Source organism: Sander vitreus, chromosome 5, assembly GCF_031162955.1.
Source record: "Sander vitreus isolate 19-12246 chromosome 5, sanVit1, whole genome shotgun sequence".
NCBI classification, from domain to species: Eukaryota; Metazoa; Chordata; class Actinopteri; order Perciformes; family Percidae; genus Sander; species Sander vitreus.
Genome location: NC_135859.1, coordinates 31,890,978 through 31,913,224, shown reverse-complemented (window position 1 = coordinate 31,913,224; position 22,247 = coordinate 31,890,978). Strand labels below are relative to the sequence as shown.

The 22,247-nt window shown below is 40.2% G+C and overlaps 1 protein-coding gene and 2 pseudogenes across 2 annotated transcripts; 1 reads left to right on the top strand and 2 right to left on the bottom strand.

Annotated features, from left to right (window-relative positions):
- Positions 1–7,151: 7,151 nt before the first annotated feature.
- LOC144517760 (natterin-3-like) lies at positions 7,152–14,120 on the bottom strand. Its single transcript, XM_078249880.1, has 4 exons — positions 14,059–14,120; positions 13,533–13,683; positions 9,833–9,884; positions 7,152–8,245 (listed from the first exon to the last, which is right to left on the bottom strand). The coding sequence occupies exons 1-4, from the start codon at positions 14,118–14,120 to the stop codon at positions 7,152–7,154; spliced, it is 1,359 nt and encodes a 452-aa protein (XP_078106006.1).
- Positions 14,121–14,968: 848 nt separating this feature from the next.
- LOC144517699 (natterin-3 pseudogene) lies at positions 14,969–16,928 on the bottom strand (annotated as a pseudogene). The gene is made up of 2 exons (XR_013501961.1): positions 16,881–16,928; positions 14,969–16,487 (listed from the first exon to the last, which is right to left on the bottom strand). The product of XR_013501961.1 is annotated as a natterin-3 pseudogene (transcript).
- Positions 16,929–19,303: 2,375 nt separating this feature from the next.
- LOC144517698 (natterin-3 pseudogene) lies at positions 19,304–20,370 on the top strand (annotated as a pseudogene).
- Positions 20,371–22,247: the final 1,877 nt, after the last annotated feature.

Sequence of the window (22,247 nt, the reverse complement as noted above, 5' to 3'; positions counted from 1 at the left end):
TTATTTGCTTGTGTTTCTCTGTTTCATATGAAATACTTTTTTAGGATTTTCAGTTAAATGGGCTGACTGATTTAGAAAATAAAAATGATCATAGATCATATCATAGAAACAAGGACAGTAGCTTTCAGAGTTTCTCGGTCTAAGCCAACATATCACAACTGGTTACCGAGATGCCTCCTCCCCCTCCAGCATTATTAATAATAAAACAAAAAGATTTCTATTTGATGGTTTGGTCCTCTCTCTGATGCTCTGACCCCACTTTTAGAAAAAGGCTTTTTCAAGGAATATTCCAGCTCGTCTCCAATGAAGCGCGTGGAGAGCATCTCTGTTTGAAAAAGGCTTTTATTGGATATGAAGCCTGAGAGCACCTGACCACCCCCGTCTCCGTACGCCATCTCAGCCTCTTCTGTCCCACCAACGATGCAGGAGACGGTTCAAAATATCGGAGGCTGTGAGGATTACGTCTTCAAACAAAACCTCTTCAGGGGCAACGGCTTCTTTAACGTGAGGTGCCATGTTGTAACATAACTGAGGATGAAGTAGCACACTGAAGCATTTGTTTATTTATCAGGATAAAAAAAAAACATCTCAACAATCCTGTCATCATCAGGTTTAACAGATGGCATGTGTACCTGCAGGAGTAACGAGGACAGGTGAGGACACTCATCAAGTCATTGAGGTCAACATAGAAATACTGCATCTAGAACCACATCAAGGACGCAATCAGAAAGAAGACCATACTTTCCTACAGACACACCACAATTTTACCAAAGTCGACTCCTGACCCTTCAAATAAATAAGGATTTTTAACTGCTCAGATTGTTTAATTTGAGCAATAACAATAAAGTGAAATTATGCAGTGTTTTACAAGAAAAAAGTAGCGATAAATATAAAAACTACTAACACAACTACTAACAGACACTTAAAGACAACCTATAATCCATCTCAAACCATCAATTAAACATGAGATCAAACTGCAGCATTAATTGATAAATTAAAACGACAGATTTTGATTAGATGCAGACATTAATGTACAGTCTCCACATCTCTTTCAACACTTTCAATTTGAAAAACTGTACAACTCTTTCATTTTAAAGGCAGATATATTGTAATTTTCCTTATAGTATTTGTCCCTTTTTATTTTCTCTTACTATATTAAGTGTTATGCACCTAAACCATGTACCCTTGTCTGTTAAAACCAACTTGGCAATAGATCAGTTTGCTTTTGATTTAAGACCTTTTTTGAAAGAAAAATCTTTGAAAATGTATTTTGTAATGGCAAACATTTCATGGAACTTTAGGCTGCTCATATTTTAATTTGATGATTTGTTCATTAATAAATGTCTAAAAGTTAATTGTCTGTCCATTGCTTCCTTCTACTCTGTAATTTGTGGGCTTGTTTGGTGGTTCTATGCAGTATTTCTATTCTAGAACTAAAGACTTAGTTCTAAAGACTAGGTTGGTAGGCATTTTTCAAAGTCAAGGTTAAGATATATCCAGCAATGACATGCTGCCCCTTACCAGCTGGGAAAATGTGAAAAATGAACACTATCACTTCATTATACCGTATCCATATACTTTCTGTGCCCTTTAGCAAGGCATTCCTCCCCTTCTGCCGCTGCAGTGGAGCTCCACAGAGACCAGCAGGAGCAGTGAGCTCTACTGGGAAGCTCCAAGCACAGAGACAATATGAAGTATGATAATGCTGGAAAAGTTTCCCCGTGAATAAATAGAGGTTAAAAAGTTTATCACAGCCAAAGGCAAGCTATTAAAATATGCAGATGAGGTCCAGGTGAACAAAAAAAAGGTGTGAGATCACTTAAAACTGAAGGTCAAAGAAACAACTGCCACTTTCTGAGCACATATTCACTATGCACTCTGTTTCACAGTTGTACACATTCACACTGTGAGCTGAGTAGGCCTACTGCAGGGCTCTTATTTTTGTTATATTAAAAGGATTTTTATGTTTATTTTAATTAAAAGTTGGTGAAAATCTGATCGGAAAAACTGCTTATTTGCACATTCCCTCTTTTTCTCTTCAGTTCCTGAAACATTACATTTTCTAATACTGCTGTTTTACTTTAAACTGCAATGAACAATGTTGTTTTGCACTAGGAAACACAATCACTTTTAAAAGGTCATAAAGTTTAGGTGAAAATCTGTTTTAAAATGATCAGCTCTTTTAAAACAAATCCAGGCGTTTTTCAGTTTTCTGTGCTGCTTTTTCTTTTATGTTTACCGCGTTCACTATCTTAGCATAGCATGTTAGCATGCAAGCATTTGTTAATTGTTCACTTTCATTGTCGGTCAGTAGGCTACTGCCTGAATCTGCTCAATGAAAAGTTAAAGTCTTTAAAAAAGTGCACTGAGCACAGGACCCATTTTCATTTTTAAGGCTACATTGTTTTGTCCTTGTATAGACGAGTGTTTAAATAAAAGTGATCCCATTTATTTCTGTTCTCTTGTCTTTATTTGCACATTTGGTATTAAGGTAATCCAAAAGTAAAAGAAATAAATCAAGTTACGTTACTTTAAAACTGTAAGTATGTAACCTTTAATGAGGGGTCTTGAATTGACTTTGTATCATTTTAAAAAATGGCCAAAATGTTGGAAGCCAGTGCCCTTAGGAACCCATCTTCCTAACCCACCAGCTCAGTGTGTTCAGCCTCTGTGAAAATCAAACCAGCAACCTTCATTATCTTCCTCAGGTCACCTGGTGAGTCATCCTTACAGGAAGTTTAGACAGAGCAGTCACAAAAGTTTAGTGGAACCTTTCCTCCAATGACATCGAAGTCTCAGCTCCCCCACTGTCATCCTGAATATATTCCAATAAATTAATGAATATTCATTGGCTTGTTATTAGCATATTGTTGAGGGTATTAGCATAGCCAGTGACATAAACATGGGTGACGGGGAGCAGATGAATCAGAGGGCACGCATAGAAAGAGTGGGCAGATCGGAGCCTGGAGGGGGGGACAGCAGGTCGGCATTCATTACTATCATGAGCACGGAAGACACAGGAAGGCCAAGGAGACAATTCACAACACTGAGATTAAAGTAAAGTCCAGGCAGAGTGGATTTAGAAGTAGACATAATCTGATGGAGCAGGTAGAGCAAAGAAACACCAGACTTCCTATTACTTACAGCTGTTACCAAGGAGCAGCAAGAGGATGCTAGCTAAAGTTTCAGAGGAATGGTTTTTATATATAGCTTTAACCAGATTTGCTTAACATTGGGTTGTTTGCTAACTTTCTCTGCATTATAGACACTCATTTGGCAGTTTTTAATTAACCCTTGTGTTGAAACCTACATATCTGATATAAAAAATGTTACATTTGACCCGAGGACAACACAAGGGTTAAGCCTTTTTTTAAGATCCACCTCGTCAAGTTCAATCTTACCCAGATATTCCCCATGTTATGGTGACGGGACAGAGGCCATGTGAAATTACCTTTTAACCAATCCAGAGCTGTGTGTGGAACAAAAACAGAAAGTACAAAAAATGGAAAGGTGTATCTTCACATCACTATAATAGGACTAATGGCACTTAATGGATAAATCGGTTGCTATGTGTAAAAGCACTTGTGACCGTCCAGTTACAGTTACCATGTGTGCACACACAGCCACAGAGAGAGTAAGATGAAGCTCTGAAATGCAAATGTGCTCAAAGATAAAGCCCATGCATTTTTCATGGTGAACACGGTAGCTTGGCTCCTCTGATATGACAATGAGTGCTTATTGTCCTGTGTGCTCAGCTGGGCGTGCAACCATTGGCACAAAAGCAACCCACACCTCACTCGCTGGAACCGATTCAGCTCTGCACTGCAGGAAACATAAGCAGTGTTCGAAACCGTTCCCTATCACGGATAATGGGCACTATATAGCGTGTTCGCCATCTTGTAGTGGGGATTGAATTCTCCGCGGTTCATTTCATTCTCTACATAGTCCACTAAATTATACCCACAATGCACAGCTAATTTGAGTGTATCTACAATGTACCCTATATTTTACTCCCGAATACCACAATGCAATGCGGCCGTGTTTTCCCCGTGTTTTTCAGAAGCATCTGCAAAGAACTGAAAAGGGAAAATAGAGCGGCCTTTCGTTTCTAAACAGTAGAAATGTAACACGCAACATATATACAACCTTTTACTATCCTCCTGAGTGCTCGGTTTGTTTCAGGGACGTATTAGAAGTCATTTTGTTTACATGATGCTGGGCGCGCCCGCCTCCGTCACACAAACAACCGGCAATCTACTGACGCAACAATTCAGTGAGTATCCGAAATCTCGTTTGGTCGTTCCCTATAAAGTTCATTATTTAATAGACACTATATAGGGAATAGTGAGTGAGTGAACAGTTTCGAACACAGCTATAATGTAACTGTAAAAAAGATGATTCATTGTATTATATCACTTGTGAATGTGGTTTAGGAAAAGATCATAGTTTGGGTTAAAATAAGTTAGTTTGTTGTGTACATGAACAATATTTGAAATGTTTTAAAAACTATATAGAGAATATTTTAAAATGGTATTGGTATTTGTAGTACTGGTATTTAAAATACCCTTGGGGAAATGTTTTCAACATATTGGAGCATGTATGCAAATATACAAAACATGTAGCACATTATCCGTATGCTGATGTCTTCATGTCTGTGTGTGAGTGACAGATAACTCACCTCAGAGAATAGTGGCTTCAGGCACGAAGCAACTCGTTACTGTCAGTATCTAATTAAAACAGCCACAGTCGGGTAGTTCAGCTGCCTTTTCATGAGCTGTTTGCCTGATCGCTGTCACCCTGAGCAGAGGCAGCCATCTATCCAAACACCCTAAAACGGAACAGCTCACTCAGCCGAAATGAAACCTGAGGGGACCTTCAAGGGCACAGCAAAGTGCAGGCTCGCCTAAATCTCACGCCACTCACTCCCTCTGACCTTCTATCTGTATGCGTAATCTGCTGCTGCGATGCTGCCTTGCTGTCACCTTTTTTTCAGGACATTTGTCCCTGATTTATCTGTGTTTATTATTTCATGCGTTGCATGTTTTCCTATTATATCTGATGTTTCTGGATTAATATTCCTGCTGCATTAATGTGTATGTTGCATTTTACTGCTGTAGATGTTTAAGGTTGTGCTCATTTTAACCCCCTTTATATACTATTGGGTAGTTTAATGTACAGCAATATATCATCTTCTATAAGATCATCATATGTTTGTAACGTCCCTGTGAGAACCACGTATCTCTAAAAAGTCTACTTTTCATGGTATTCTCAACACATAAAGGAACACTTCATCCTCAAGTTCATCTCAAACATTCAACATTAACACATCTGGAGATAACTGGATTTCACTGGACAGGAAGGGGAGGAAAAAAATCATTTGAATAGTAGCTAAAGCTGTCAGACAAATGTAGCGGAGTAAAAAGTACAATATTTACCTCTGATGTAGAGGAATAGACTAATAAAGCAGCAAAATGCGGGAAACAATCAAGTAAAGTACAGGTACCTCGAATGTGTACTTGAGTAAATGAATTCCACCACTGATGTTTTATATCATTATTGCTTACTTCTTCTTTATCCTGCTTAGATGTATTCACGGGATGCTAATAAAGGAACCATGTTATATTATATGAAGCAGATGAAAGCAGAAAAAATGTGAGAGAGAGAGGGAGAGAGAGAGAGAGCAGTTATGTTATATGGTGTTTAGAAACATCAGAGATGTGAGTGTATACAGTGTGTGTGTGTGTGTGTGTGTGTGTGTGTGTGTGTGTGTGTGTGTGTGTGTGTGTGAGAGACAAAAAGACAGGGAGATATAGATAGATGCATGGATAGAGAGATGGGAGTCTATATTTTATTCATCTCTGGTTAAGTGCCAGTGAGAGCTGCAGTAAAACTGCTGGATGAAACCATTTCACTGGAAGAACAGAGCGTCCTCTCACTCTGTTACCTGCAACATGACAGACCCATGATTGGTTTAATTTTTGTTAAATTAAAGATAACTTCAATAAAAAAAAAATTGTGATATATTGTTTGGTGCAATATCATTAAAACTGCTACAATGAATCAATAACCCAAGGACCACTTACTAATAAAACATTTCTAACATGAAGTCCTTATTACAATTAGCTATTGATGTGATTGTTTTTTTTTTGTTATTTTCTAGTTTTTAGTTGTAGTTTAATGGTTTTAATTCATTCATTCACATTGAAGACTGCTAATAAAAAAATATTTCAAAAACACTTGCATTGCAGGTGAAAGTGAAAAACAATGTTTTACATTAAACCATCTTGATTGATTCATTAATTGATTTTTGTTTTGGTCTTTAAAATGTGCATTTATAAAAAACTGAAATATAACCTATGACAATAAAAATGTTAAAGATAGATTTGTATGCGTACGTACATACATATACATACATACATACATACATACATATATACATAGATATACTTTAAATGTCCTATCTACTTTAAATGTCAGTGAATAGATTCAATGCAACAGTTGTGTCCAAAACCTTGTTGTCAAATGTCAACCTTCATTTCTCTGTCTTTTGCTGCCCTCTGCTGCCTGTGAATATAAATATTGTACTGATAACAGCATTTCAACCTTACATAAACGGTGGTCAAGTATTAAGCTCCTTTATACCACTAAGGTTCACATGTGGTGTCAGAATGATGTCTTATCCTATAACTCATGTCATGGTCAAAAATATGCACAAATTATAAAACATATGCTTATCTTACAAGAAGGGCAAGAGTCGGCACACTTCCTGCAGAGGCTTCAAGGCTTCAATGTCTGTAACAGGATGCTGCAGATGTTCCACCAGTCTGTGGTGGCAATGAATGGATGAACGTGCCTACTGGGCACAGGCAGGGTACAAACAATCTCAGAAGCCATAGAGGTTACAGTTCACACAGACAAAAAGCATATCCCAGCTATTCAACAAAGAAACTTTACTAACTGTCAAAGCAGTCTGTGGAACATTTAATTTTAAAGAAATGCAGGTTGTAATACATTAGTTTGCATTAAAAGATTATTTTACAAGTAACAATGATTAAATGCTAATTTCTAATAAAAGCAAGCTTTTCATTACAATGTTAAGGGTAGCCAATATGTCAGGTACTGTATAACATGGAACCTTTTCCATTTTTCTCTCAGGGACAGGGAGTGGGATCAGGTACAGGTTCACAGGGATCCACCACACCCCGGACTTCTCCCACTTGGACGCTGCTGTAGTTTCCAGAGATGGACGTCCATGAGATCCCCCCATTGCTGTAGGTGCGCTTGAGGCGTGCAGTATAAGGGATGTCTGCTCCGTACTTATATCCCACCAAACTGACACGGCAGGAGTGGTTTGGTGGGACATTGACCTCAACAGAAACAGTGCTGGTGGTGGTCTCGGTATAAGTGGTCCCCTCTGTGAACTGGAGGGTTTTTTCCACACTAAACTCAATACCTGTGGACAGGATTGAGGGGATTTGGGCAGTGATGCTAGTCTTGACGCCCAATGTGATTGAAAAGCTGGTTTCCCACGTTTGCTCCACTTGAATTGTCTTTGAGACGGTAGCTGTCACTGTGACTGATTGACACTCATAGTTGGTGATGAAAGACTTGCGCATGGTCTCTGGAGGATAATCAATGACTTTAACCCCATCAGTCTTATACTTGACATCAGACATGTCCTCGCTGTATATATCTTTGCTAATGCTCAGGACCTGGTAGCTGTAGTACCAATACTCATCACCTTCATAGGGAAGGTAGAAGACCTTATCTTTAACAACAACCTTCCCAAGACCATACTCGTTCTTTCCAACATATATATCACAACCGAAGCAGGTCTCGACTGCATTCTGAGGAACTGAACCGTAGTAGCCGTCTTTCCATTCCATTAACTCAAAGTTGTCTTTGTTTACCAGCATCTCAAATGGCCAAAGTAAAGAGCTAACATACTCTTTCCCTCTAAATGTGTAGTAGCAGTAAGGACCCTTGCCAGGGTTGTAGAAACCAGCCTGGCCAAAGAATTGGCAGACATAGTCGAAGCGTCTAACATATTGGTTGTTGATGAACACAGCTCCGTTGGGAAGAGAGTCATTAAAGATCTGCCATTCCAGGTTGGTTTTATCAAACTTGATTGAGGACACCCGGTCCAGCTTGCCCTCAATCTCTGGAGGAGTTGGAAGAGCTTGATTTGTTGATCGGTTAGCAGTGATCTTAGGAACTCTGTCCTCCAGACTTGAGTTTAGCAGGACTGTATGAAAGAAAGGAAAAATAGTATAAATAGTAAAAGTATAAACCAAATGACATCAGTAATCAATTGATGTATCCATAATGCCTTCAGCTAAAATTGTAATAAAGGCTATAGGGCAAAACAAAAACTGGCCAATGGAGTGCAAAAATGGAAAGAGTTTACCTCAAAATAGTTTTTAAATCAATTACAAATCCTTCCACTGTACAAAAGTGAAGCCAAAATATTCTGGATAAGGGCGCTGCCATCTTGTAATCTTGGAGCCAGATTTTGCGCAGTAGTGTAGTATCTGAAGAGCCTATAAGGTTAAAGTTTGTATAAAGCTCAAATGTGCTGAGACATAATGAGCAATGTGTTAGTGAAGTAAGTTTAATGATTTTCCTCTCAGTGGAGTGATGTGTTGAAGAGGATGTTTTATGTGATTCTGTGATTGGGGGCTGAGTGGGATCAATGATTTTATGTGTAGTGTTGGAGCCCCCCAAAAAGACTCTGACCTCAAAGGGACTCAGACCTTTACTTGCCAACTCACATCTATTTACTTTATCTAACATGTTACCTAAATGTACCCCTTATAAGCCATGTTCTTGCTGAAGCAAGACAGAGTGCATATAGACTTTGTACTCTCCGGGTTCTGCAGGATCCGTCATGATGCTGAAATCCTTGATGTAATAAACCTTTTATAATCAAGAACAGTGTCAACGAAGTTCCTTCTCCACACATCGGCAACGCAGTGCTGCAACTAAATATACAACAGTAGTAATCAGGCAGTAGAGCTGTGGTATCGAAGTCCTGTTCATACAGCTTCCTGACCAATTGAGTGTCAATCACAGCTGTCTGTCATGATGTTTCACCCTTTTTATAGCATCACATAACTAATAAAAACCTAAACTTATCAGAACAATGAACAACTAAACAAACATCAGCCTGATCATACTTAAAATGACAGAAACCATCTTTGTGAAAAATGTATTTAACGTGTACTTTGACTTTTTAGTTTGGTGCATGTCCCATCCGCTAACATGGAGGGAGCGGGATTTATGACACATACTGCAGCCAGCCACTAGGGGTTGATCAAGATGTTCTGGCTTAATTTACACAGTCTACCTAGTCTGCATCAACCCCTGGCTCAGACATGAGTTGCAATGGTTAGCATGTCAAGCTAACTACTAATAGTCTTACTGCAGTAGCTTGTGAAGACAAATGTAACCTAAAAAAAGTCTATAGTATGTTTTAAATGTCAATGTGGGGCTTACAGTAATACATATGTGGAATAAAGTACATACTAATTAGTGCATTACTTTCATGTATACGTATGAACAGTTCAGAACAGCCTGAACTATTTGGCTGTCTTGGCTCCAAAGAGGTGATTTTGGTAAATTGTCTCTCAAAACCAAAAAGGTTAAATCAATTTTAATAACTAATTCAAATATGTTATCTAACAATAATAAAGTGAATTCCTCTTTCTTCCTATTTTCATACACATATTTTTGCTCTCTACATTTTGTGTAAAAGCAATTTCTATCCTCATCCTATTCAAAGTAATACATAAATGAGGACAAAGTAACAGCAACATGGGAAGTTTTAGTTTACCGTCAGTGTAAAGAACAGGCAGGGCTAACAGCAGCAGCACTGGCAGCATCATCTGCAGATGAAACACAGAACAAAATAATGTTTACTTATCCCCAGTTTGAAGCATACCAACAAATCCAGACGCTGTGAAAATATTAGAACATCATATCTTGAGCCACTGAGATGGCTAAAAAGGCAGTGTTTGTTTTAAAGTGAAGACTTTGTAATGCGGACGATGATAATTATTGACTTATCTGTTTACGCATCTGAGAAAATTCTAAGTAGTATTGAAATCATTGCTTTTTAATTAGGTTAGTGGTGGTACATTTCTTGCATGAATTAACTTTCTACTTCTAACATACTACAAAAAGTGGGTGAAATGTATCTAAGAATTACTCACCATCAGATTTATGAATCATTCAAATGTATCCAGGCATATGTAGCTGCCTTATTGCCTAATCAAAAACAAACATACTCTCACTTCATCTGGGCTTCGACTTTGACCATTAAATATTGGGGTAGAAGAAATCACCTTTATATGCTACTTCAAAAACTTAAATGGAGCTGGTATAAATAAACCATAACTAAAACTGCACTCAGAACAACCAAAAGCAATCAAAAACAACCAAACGGGAATGTTGTGTGGAGGTGCAGTGCAACTACAGGCAAACGTTCCCGTTGGTTGGTTCCCTTAACGTTTAGGGAACGTTATAACCCTCAGGGAACATTCCCTAATTGTTAGTTTTTGGTCTGGTTCGAACTAACCTTTAGGGAACCAGAAACTAACATTCCCCGACGTTCTCTAAACGTTCTGTGTTAATGGGGATATCTCTCTTTCCTTCATCATATGTTGTTGTCTGTTGCTTTGTGTTTTATGTCCAACAGTTATGAAGACTACCGAACAGTTAAAATGTTAACCTGCATCATGGTGCTGTGGCAGCAACAACAAAAAAGATTTCTTTTAAAGATTATTTTTTGGGGCTTTTCACTTTATTGTAGTGACAGTGGATAGATGTGAAAGGGGGAGAGAGATGGGGGGTGACACGCAGTAAAGGGCCACAGGTTGGATTCGGACGCAGGCGCTAGAGGCCGCCCCAACAAAAAAAGATTTCTAAACCTTAATTGTGCGGCCAATTAGTTTTATTTGCAGTTTATTAATATCCAATGCTACAAACTGCTCCAAATTCCACTCATACTAAGTTCATTGTATACCCAGGATCTGTATTGACTTTCTTTTTAAGCCTTATCTTTCTTTTGACTTTCAAAGGTTAATAATCTCTTAAATTTATTTTACACGTGAAAGGAAAAGGAGCCAGTTGAGGTGGTTCGGGCATCTGGTAAGGATGCCCCCTGGGCGCCTCCCTAGGGAGGTGTTCCAGGCACGTCCAGCTGGGAGGAGGCCCCGGGGAAGACCCATGACTAGGTGGAGGGATTATATCTCCAACCTGGCCTGGGAATGCCACGGGATCCCCCAGTTGGAGCTGGTTAATGTGGCTCGGGAAAGGGAAGTTTGGGGTCCCCTGCTGGAGCTGCTACCCCCGCGACCCGACCCCGGATAAGCGGACGAAGATGGATGGACGTGAAAGGAAAAGATCAACTTTATGTTCTGTTCTGTTTGTTTGGCATCACAATGCTTTTTATCTTTGGATTGTATTATTTACAATGCATGTGTTTTGACCCATTGGGTCAAGGGCAAGGACAAACAAATTAACAGAAAACATAATTGGGACATCCTTCTCTGTAATCACTGAAGTTAAAAAACGTTGTTGAATAATAAACACATGAATACACATAATCTCAAATCAACACAAAGAACGTGCTATTTCCCAACAAAAAATATTGAACTGCAGTATAATATACTGACTTTGTTCTGAGTGCTGTAGGGAATGAGTCCTATAACCCAAAAATAAGTTAGTATTTTTGCACTTCCGGTTTCCTTGTTATGAAGTCAATGTTTTTTTTTAAATGGCCCGTAGGCATTTAGTTAACACAAGCTTAAGAGATGTTCATCTTTTTTTTCCTACGACATAAAACACATCAGTAAATACCCCACTCATGAATGTTGAAGCTTTTTTTTTTACTTGTTTTAAAAAAGGCGGTTGCTAACAAGTGGATAAATGAGAATACAGAGGTTGTCAGGGGCATTACGCGCTATCGTCAGCTTAATGGTGGTGAGGTTGGAGTCATGCGATAGTAGTGTAGTTATAATTTAAAGCAGCCTACACATGATTTAAGGTAAAACCACTCCGCATGGCTGTGCTATAGTTCATCTATTATGAGACACAATCTGGAGGAAGCACTACGTATTGGCATGGTGCACCGCATTAAATTACCATTAAGCACTGCTCTCAAGTTCAAATTATCACAACTTTTACCTTGTTGGCACTGATCTTTGAAGGCGCAACCACCTTTTGCAAAAATCACAAATACCTGCGCTGCCCTTTGTCTCTGATCCGTGCCCTTCCTCGCTGTTGTACCTCTGATCATGTGTAGGCGGCTTAAACCCAAAAGCCTCAACCTTTATATGTTAAAATAAATGCATCAGAGTTATGGTATCTTATTTAGTTAACACAATACATAATTATTATCAATTCTTGATTGATATATTGTACTTCTTGGATTTTTTTACAGCCGAAAACGAAAGTTATGAATATAACTACGGTTCTATGAATTCCAAATGATTGCCAGAGGCGGTGCTTAAAGCACTGACTATTCCCTTCGTGCATGCGCAGTTCGAGCATGTATATCAACAATGTCACTTGTGACCCCTGGATGACCCGGGATAGACTATATCTTCTCCTCGAGTGGCCATACCCACAATTGGAGGCACCGAGGATTGGGGTGCCAGATCTGACCTCCCAGCTGAGACAGTAGGGCTCTTCTATCTGGGAGACGCCACGGTGCGCTGCGACAAAGTCTGTGCAGCAGAGAGAACCACGTCCTGCTTGACCAGTTGGGGGCCACCAGCAACACCCGGTGACCCTCCCGAAGAACTCTCTTTAGTGTCCACCAAATCAGAGAAAGCGGTGGAAAGGCATACCTCAGACCCACGTGCTAGGGATGAACCAGCGCATCCTGACCCAGAGGGCTGGTCATCTACGTCAGGGAGAACTAAAAGGGGCACTGAGTCATCTCCTCTGAGGCGCGTCCGACCGTACAAGCACATGCCGTCCTCTCAGGTATGGCAGGAAGTGCTCAAGAGACAGGTGCACCGCACGCAGCTCCAGAACATTGATATGTGCGGCGTGGTCTTGGGCCACAGATCAATGCCCCTGAACTGTCCTGCCCTGCCACACTGCACTCCACGCCAAGAGGCAGGCATCTGTGGCTACAATCTCCCGCCTGCACGGAATGGAGCCCATAGGGATGCCCCTGGATAGGTAAGACCTGTCCCCCCATGGAGCCAGGGAAGGAGGCACTGCTGTGAAACCCTGAGCCTCCGGTATCTGTGCCACTTGGCGTACAAGTGAAAGCTGTTCAGCCACCTCTGAAGGGGGCGCAGCGACAGCAAGCCCAACGGAACAACCGTTGACACCGGCGTCAGCTTGCCAAAAGAGATGCAGGAACATGACATAGGGTAACAACCTGCACACTCAAAAAGGAGCAAGGAAGCGGATAATGTTGTCCACACGGGGAGGGCCAACATGGTTGTTGTGTCCAAGGCAATGGCAATAAAGGTGGTGGTCTGAGAGGGATTCAGGTAACTTTTTTCCAGATTTACCTTCAGGCCCAGCACGGCCACGTGGGAGAGGAGGCAAGATGTGTCCTGGATCACCTGGCCACGGGATGGTGCGCAGATAAGCCAGTCTTCCAGGTATGGCAGGATCTTCATGCCCTGAGACTGCAGAGGTGCAAGGGCTGCCGCCATGCACCTGGTGAACAGCCTCGGAGATAGGGAGAGCCCAAATGGAAGCACCCTGAACTGCCAGTGTTGGCCTCGATAGGCAAAACGCAGAAACTGTCTAGGCTGACGTACAATGGGGACATGAAAGTAGGCATCCTTCAGGTCTATGCAAACCACTCTCCCTGAGCGAAAGTGCACAGCAAATTTTCCGTAGTCAGCATGTGAAATGGTAACACTTTCAGGCACCTGTTGAGTCCCCTCAAATCCAAGGTTGGGCTGGTGGCAACAGGTCTAATGAAGAGTCACCCATCGGGGACCCAACCTGCACTGGTTTAGCAGCCCTCAATGCCCACGGCATGTAGCTGCAGTTCATACACGGGCTGTCAGAAAGCCCCTCCCTCACCGGCAATTTCCACTGGATGCGTAACGGCTGCGGATCCGCTCCATGAACGTCAGCGGAGTCATTAGGTTTCCATTAAAGTCAATGTGTGTATTTCCACTGACTGCGGAACAGCTGCGTTCCGACTGCGTCCCAGCTCCGGCAGTCCGCAGCCCTCCGGAGCAATAATGTTGGCGTTATTTTGTCACTTATTGGGAGCAGTAGGCTAGATAGAGCCGGTTACCTCCAGAATCTGTCATTTAAATGTGTCTGTATGTATGTATACATGTGTCTATGTTTCTCAACATATTGTTTGTCAAGTAAAAAATAAAATCCATGAGAACATTTAATCATTGTTACAAAAATAAACTTACAGGCAAACTAATCAGTATGATGGTTACAGACATGACCAGCAGCATGGTAATGGTAAAAAACAACTACAGATAAATAAGCCAACACTTCATTTATTACTTCAATGTTGTTATAAAAAGAAATCCAGATATAAGAAACTTAAGAAAGAAAGGTATACTTTATGAATCAGATATAAACGGTGCATTTCCCTTTTTTTCTAAAAAGGCAACACAGAAGAAACACACACTGCAGGTCCAAAAGCCTAAAATTGCTTTTGTGGTGGGATTAAAATTCATTTGTGGGGGAACATCTAACAGTGATGCCGTTCCACAGCGAAGGCTTGATCCCCTTCACAGTGTGTCCTCCTCATGCTTCAGTAACCAAAAGCTGCTGTGTATTGTCTTCAGTTGTACTTAATTTGATTCACAAGACCATTATGGTCTAACAGTGTACAAAAACTAAATCTATGAAGTTGTTATTGTTTTCCGTTGCTGATGATAGGTTTATTTACATCAGTAAACCAGTCAAATGGCTTGTATGTTTTATTGAAGGCCCAGGGTCCAGGAACCTGATTCGCCACTGTATTTATTATAATCATTCAAGAATCACAAAAATGCTTCCTCATACATGCACACGTAACAAAGGGTTTTGCATGTCACCTACTATACTATGAAACTATAAAATGAAAACACAAGCTTTAATGTCTGAACTGAGATGGCACTGCATGTCTTCTCTTTTATTAATCAAAAATACAGTCAATGGAAAAACAAAACAAACAAAAACTCCTTAAAAACAGTACATTCCAAAAATTACTGACTGGGACTTAACAGAGAAAAATATAAAGCTCAAAATGAAAAAGCCCTTTAACATATTATGTTCTCTGCTTTCTGTGGTGAAAAGTTAGTACTTTTTCAGTGTTCTGCTGAAATCATTGAATATGTCATCTCAGGGAAGCTTTCTTGACTCCTCCTTCACCACTCCTGTCCTGTTGCCCAGCCAATTATAACTAGAATTAGTATAGTACATTTTTCATTTTCACCAATATTTAACATTGATTATGTCAGATATCTTAAGATTATATTTTTCTTTCAGGGACAAGGCTTGGAATTGGGTAGAGGTTTACAGCGATCCACAACAGAGTGGACTTCTCCAACGTTGACGCCCTTGTAGGTCCCAGTGATGTACGCCCATGTCGTCTGCCCATTTCTGTAGGTGCGGCTGAGACGAGCTGTGTAGGGGATGTTTGCCTCATACTTATATCCCACCATACTGACACTGCAGGAGTGGTTTGGTGGGACAGTTTGCTCCACAGAGACCGAGTAGGTTTTCGACTCCACCACAGTGGTTCCACTGGAGAATTGCTTTGTTGTTTCAACACTGAGCGCGATATCTGCAGAGCCGATGAATGGGATTTGGGCGGTGATGCTACTACTGACCCCAGTCGTGATGGCAGTGCTGGTGTCCCACCTTTTCTCCTCCATGTAGGTTTTTGAGAGCTCAACTCTTTTCACAACTGGGCTGCACTCATTGTTGGCTATGATGGACTTGGTCATGGTCTCTGGAGGATGCTGGAAGACTGTAACATTAGTGTTGTAATTGACATTGGACATGTGCTCGCTGTTTATTTCTTTGTTGATGGTCAGGACCTGGTAGTTCTTGTACCAATACTCATGACCTTTCCAGGGAAGGAAGAAGGCCTTGTGTTTAACATGTACCTTCCCAAGACCATACTCGTTCAACCCAACATACGTGTCTCCGGGGGAGCATGTGTACACTGCATTCTGAGGCACTGAACCCCAGGAGCCATCCTTCCATTCTAAAACATCAAAGTTGTCTTTGTTTACCAGGAACTCAAATGAGCTGGCAAGATTCTCTTTCCCTGACAAGGGGTAGTGGCAGTAATGACCCATGTTGGGGTTGTAGAAGCCAGATGAGCACTTGTAGTTGCAGACATAGTCGTAGCGAGCGGCATTTCCATTGTAAATTGAAACGGCACCAGACGGGAGAGAGCCATACGAGGTCTGCCATTCCAGGCTGGAGTCTTGCAGACCAGCTGAAGACATAGTCAGCAGGGCCGGCAGCAACAACACTGAGAGCTTCATCTAAAACACAGCACAAAACCACTGAACATACTATGAAATCATATGAAACAATTTTAAATTAGTATAATATGCCCTTGTATTGTTTGGGATATCTGTACATACTTGTTTACATCTAGGAAGACTTGAATAAAGATTACAAAAAGCATGTGCAAATTCTTTTTTTCTTTTTCTTTTATGGGATAATAACTCTTAAAAACGTTCACATTTCCCAATTAACCATGCCACCTCTTATATGCTTCTAGGATTCTTTAGCCAAAACACAAATGAAAAGTGCACCCCCCCTCCCCCCCATAAATTTTTTTCTTTACATTTTGAATAAAAGCAATATCTTTTCTTATCTTATTTTATGTGACACTTGGCAAAGTAACAGCAGCATGGAAAACTTTAGTTTACCTTCGGTGTACAGAACAGGCAGGGCCAACACTGGCAGCTTCACCTGCAGATAAAACACACATGATTGATCATGCGAGAGACGAAAACTATTGAATTGTCTGTTGATGAATTTGAGAAAATCCCATTTTCATGCTGTTTTAAAATGTTAACTTTTTAATTAGGTTAGTGGTAGTACATTTCTTGCATAAATTGACTTTCTACTTCTAACCTGCAACAAAAGATTAACTACTGTAACATTTTCAAATTAGTCAACATAAGTGATTGAAATTTATGAGAATTAATCACCTTCAGATTTATGAACCTGTCCAATGTATCCAGGCACACAGTATATAGCTGCCTTATTGCTTAATCAAAAACAAACATACTCTCACTTCATCTGGGCTTCGACTTTGACCATTAAATATTGGGGTAGAAGAAATCAATAAGACACAAAGTTCATCCCTCTTTTATAGCTCTTTTCTTTATCATATTTAGTTGTCTGTTGCTTTGTGTTTTATGTCAACATTTATGAATGATGATTAGGGTTAGACAAACCCATAGTTTAACATTTTGGGAAAATGCTCTCATTCACTTTTCTGCCTAAAGTTAGATGTAGATGAGACAATGCTCACATGGGCAACGATAGAAAACCCTGAAGGGGGGTGACTGGGAGAAATGGTGTGGGAGGAGTTCAAGAAGGCGATGGAGAAGGACTTTTGGTTGGTCCAAATAATCTCATTTTGACCTAAACTGTGGGGTTAAAGAAGAATAACAATAACAACACTTTAGGTGATAACACAAAATAAAAGAAGTGAACCAAAGAACAGTGCATTCTGTTTATTTATTTACTGATTAATCAATGTGTAAATTATTAGTTGGCATATTTTATGTTAATGTAATGGGCGGGTTACCTGGTCACACCAAAGTACATTTCATTGGATACATTTATGTAAACGTTCAAGTTATTAAACTATTATAAGGTTTTACAGGAAGGGATCAAGACAATGATTTTGATGTTAAATTGTAAATTGCTCCAAAATGATTCTTTACATAATTGGCATGAAACAGAGATAACTGAACAATTGACAAAAATACACATGATTAGGAGGTAAAAGCATATTTGTATTTCGTTGTGTCTTTAAAGACACATGGGTGGAGTTTTTCAAATGTCTTCATGGCTGTCATTGAACAAACCCTGTAGGCCTAAATACTTTGACTTTGTCTTGGCTCTGACACTGAACAATAAACAGTAACAGTGGCATGGGAGTAGATGACTGAATGGAAGGTGATCATACATCAGGAATGTTTTTTTAAACCCAAAAATCCCATTACCTGGAAACATATAGAGGCAAGTAGGCTGGGTTGAAGTGATCTCTAAAAAACAAGTGCAGACCTGAAAGTGCTAGCTACACTTACTATGAAGCTCATCACATCATAATAGGCAAGTGAAGATTTAAGCAAGAACATTAATGAACTTAAATTAATGTATCATTTTAAGTGGTAGTCCATAACATATGTAGGATGCAAATTTGCAGAAAAGAACAACACAGGAGTACCCTAACCCTAACCCCTAACCCCTAACCCTAACACACATTTTAACCCCACCCGGGATCTTTTTCTAAACCTAACTGTCCCATTCTTGTCTCTGGTCAGCCTGACAATGTGGGTCTCTGTTTGCTTTCTATGTGCACCAAAGTTCAGTTCACTTTAGGTGAGAACGTGATCCACCCGTAATATGAGATAGGGAACCAACCAACTGTGCATTCTGTATATTTCTAATGAATTAATCAATATGTGAATGATTATAGTCGGTATATTTCAGTTAATGTCATGGGCGGGTAAGCTAGTGAAAGAAAACTTAAACATAATAACCATGTTGAATACTGAATGGCAGGCAACCACCTTGTGACTGCAGATGAATGGGTGCTGTTTAGCTGAACTCTGCTTTACTTTCTGGCAGATCTCGCAGATCTAGCGACCCTGACACTTTTCGAGCATTAAAGATACAGAATCTTTTAAATCATTTCTAAAAAAGCAGGAGAAATGAAGAACACTTTAATGGCTCGGCAGGAAACATGTTGGCAAATTATTCTTTTACAGTGTAAGTCTGATTCTTCCTAGTGTTCCTTTTTCTTTTTCATCGTGAAGAAGAGCTCACAGCACAGGAATGAGTAAACATTTCGTATATATTCCATATTTCTTGTGACATAAACAGACGCAGATGGTAGCTTTGGGTTGCAGCTGTTGAATATACCTAACCAAGCAGGCTAAATTAATTCTGAAGCAGATGTTTTCCAGATGTTCCAGACGGTCTGGTCCCTGGTGTCGGGTCCTCTGACTCTTGCTAAGCTAATTTTCAGTTTAATTAGTTTTCCTTATTATAACATGTGTGTGGTTAAATGTGTAAACTGTCTGTCTATCTGTCTGTTGTTTTTTTACACAGTTTCCTTACTGAATCCAGAGCTGGAGGGTGTGGTGCCTGAACCAGCTGGCAATGTGGTGTCGGGTCCTTTAAATTCTGCTGACCTGGAGCAGCAGCAGGATCTCCCTTCCTCCCTACATGTTCGGTGATAACGTCAACCTGGAGTGGCTGACCTGGGGCGGCTCTGTGCTCAACGGAGCCGTTGCAATCTACAACGGCTACACCGGCGCACCGACTACGTCTGCAAGTACAAGTGTGAGGCCGGCTTCTACAACCCCAGCCTGGGCCCCTACTGCTGCTACCCCTACGGAAACAAAGAGTACTACGCCCCCGAGTTCGAGATCCTGGCCAACCAGGACAACTTTGAGTTCCTGGAGTGGAAGGAGCGCAGTGGCCCAGCATTCAGTCTGGACCTGCCCGGTTGTTGGCATCTACGTTGGGAAGAACAAGTACGGCCTCGGGAAGGTTGTTCCTCAGTTCAAGGGCTTCTTTCTGCCTTGGGAAGGCGATGAGTATTGGTAAAGAGTTACCAGGTCCTGGCCATCAACAGAGATGCCTACAGCCAGCAGATCACTGACGTCAAGTATGCCATCGATGATGTCGCCATCTTCCAGTATCCTCCTGAGACCATGCGCATCTCCGGGGTTACCAACAACGACTGCCAGACGGTGGTGAAGACAGTCACCATCTCAAAGACCACAGAGGTGGAGACCACCTGGAACATCGGCCGATCCAGCCATGTTGGGTGTCACTGGCAGTATCACAGCTAAAATCCCTTCATCGGCACCGGGGGCATTGAGATAGGTGCGGAGAAGACGCTGCAGTTCTCCAGGGAACCACGGTGGTGGAGTCGCTCAGCCACTCCGTGTCTGTGGAGCTCAGCATCCGCCAAACCACTCCTGCAGAGTCCGTATGGAGGGACGCAAGCTCAAAGCCGACATCCCTCACAGCCGCCTCAGCCGCACCTACTGCAATGGAGAGACCCAGTGGACGTCCATCTCGGGGACATATGGCGGAGTCCAGATCGGAGAAGTCCGAGCCGTGGTGGACCACTGTGAACCGGTAGCTGGCCTGAAGCCATGTCCTTAAAAGACAACTAAAATTGAAAACTCAAACAAAGATATCTTTTTAAACAACATCTGATATTTGTGATATTGAAAGCAAATGATGTGTCACAATAAAAACAAATATGCCATACACATGCTGTGTGGTAAATGGAAAATGTATTTTGTGTCTTTCTGTGTCTAGAAGAAAACTTTACATGTTGAAAATACTTTTTAAAATAAAAGAATCTACCAGTATCATTGCATAGTTTTAGTTGGTGATTAAGCAAAAACATTAAAACAAGAAAATGGAGATGGTAAACAAATAAATGCATAATAAATAAAAAATAAAAGGTGCTTAAATAGAACAAGGTGGATTGATTCACAGTAGGTTAAAGTTTTTAGTGACAATGTCTTTATTCAGTGGTAGTAATTCATTAAATAGGCCTAATACATATTTATAAAAGACAACATACATAAGTCACATTTTAGATTTAAATTTAGATTCAATTTTATTGTCATTTTGCAGTGTACAAGTACAAAGACAACGAAATGCAGTTTGCGTCTAACCAGAAGTGCAAAAAAGCAGAAAAGTGCAATGTGATATTCAAGTATAGACAGGTGGTGCATAGGCAGGACAAGAAATATATTGCAGTGTTACAAGAGCACAATAAATATATATATTTATTTATTTACAAATGTACATACTATAATTACACCTATAAATAACCATATTCTACTGCTCTTCATACTATTCATCCTGCACATACACTTATTCTTACTACTCTTATAATGTTACCACACTGCACATAGCTGTACATACTGTACATATCTGTCTATATGGTTCATACAGAATATCCATATTTATTCTGTTTTTCTTATTATATATTCTGCTAATACACTACATATATCTATATTATTCTTACTACTATTATAATGTCACTGCTACTACATTGCACTTATCTGTACATGTTGTTCATACACTGTTCATATTACATAGCCATATTTATTCTGCTCTTATAAGATACTTAAGTGCATAGCAATAGAATAAAGGACAATAGAAATATAAAGGCACAGAGCTTAAAGTAGTAACAGTGGCAGTAGAAAAAGCTAAAAGCAAACTACATTAACTAAAGGCCAGCCTGAATAAGTAGATATTCAGTTGAGTTTGAAACGTGTCAACAGACCTTGTATTTCTAATGTAGCTGGTGTTCCACAGTCTTGGAGCATATTACCTGAAAGCAGTTTCTCCGCTTGTTTTGTGGGCTGTTTTCTGGTAGACATTAAACCTGCTTAACATCCCTATGTTAGCATTGTCATGAGCATGTTAGCATTTAGCTCAAAGCACAGCCTCACGGAACTGCTTGCATAGACCCTAGTTAAGTTTGTACAGCACTAATAGTATTCTACAGCTTGTCTCTGTGGTTCATTTCATGTTGGACACATAGCAGGAGGAGGGAAGAGCATGGATCAATAAAGAACCCTGTTATCATTATCAGCATGAATTGTCTTTTTACACTCCTTGATGGCTGCCGATAGATGTTTCTAGCCGAGGACAAAGTAGGTCAGAATGATGGCCTGTAAGACACTGTAAGTCAATATAATTTCACAATGTCTTGGCTCTGACACTGAACAATAATAAATAACAGTGGTGTGGGAGTAGATGACTAAACGTAAAGTGATCGTAAATCAGGAATATCGTTTTGATCTGGAAAATTAGATTACCTTGTACTTAAAAAGGGCAAGTATAGGCTTGTCTTATTAAAACTACTGCTAGCTACACTTACTATGAAGCTCATCACATCATAATGGGCAAGTGAAGATTTTAGCAAAAACATTAATGAACTTAAAGAAATAAATAATAATATGGCAGTCCATAACATATGTAGGATGCCTATGCAATTTGTATAAAAAGCTGATCCT

Bases quoted from the DNA above. Each gene is read 5' to 3' on its own strand.
- LOC144517760 (XM_078249880.1), bottom strand. From the start codon at position 14,120: ATGACTCCGCTGACGTTCATGGAGCGGATCCGCAGCCGTTACGCATCC. The intron at 9,885-13,532 runs GTAAATCTGGAA...TTTCATCTGCAG, and splicing joins TGGCCGTGCTGGGCCTGAAG to ATGATGCTGCCAGTGCTGCT. The intron at 8,246-9,832 runs GTAAACTAAAAC...TCTTTCATACAG, and splicing joins GCCTGTTCTTTACACTGACG to TCCTGCTAAACTCAAGTCTG.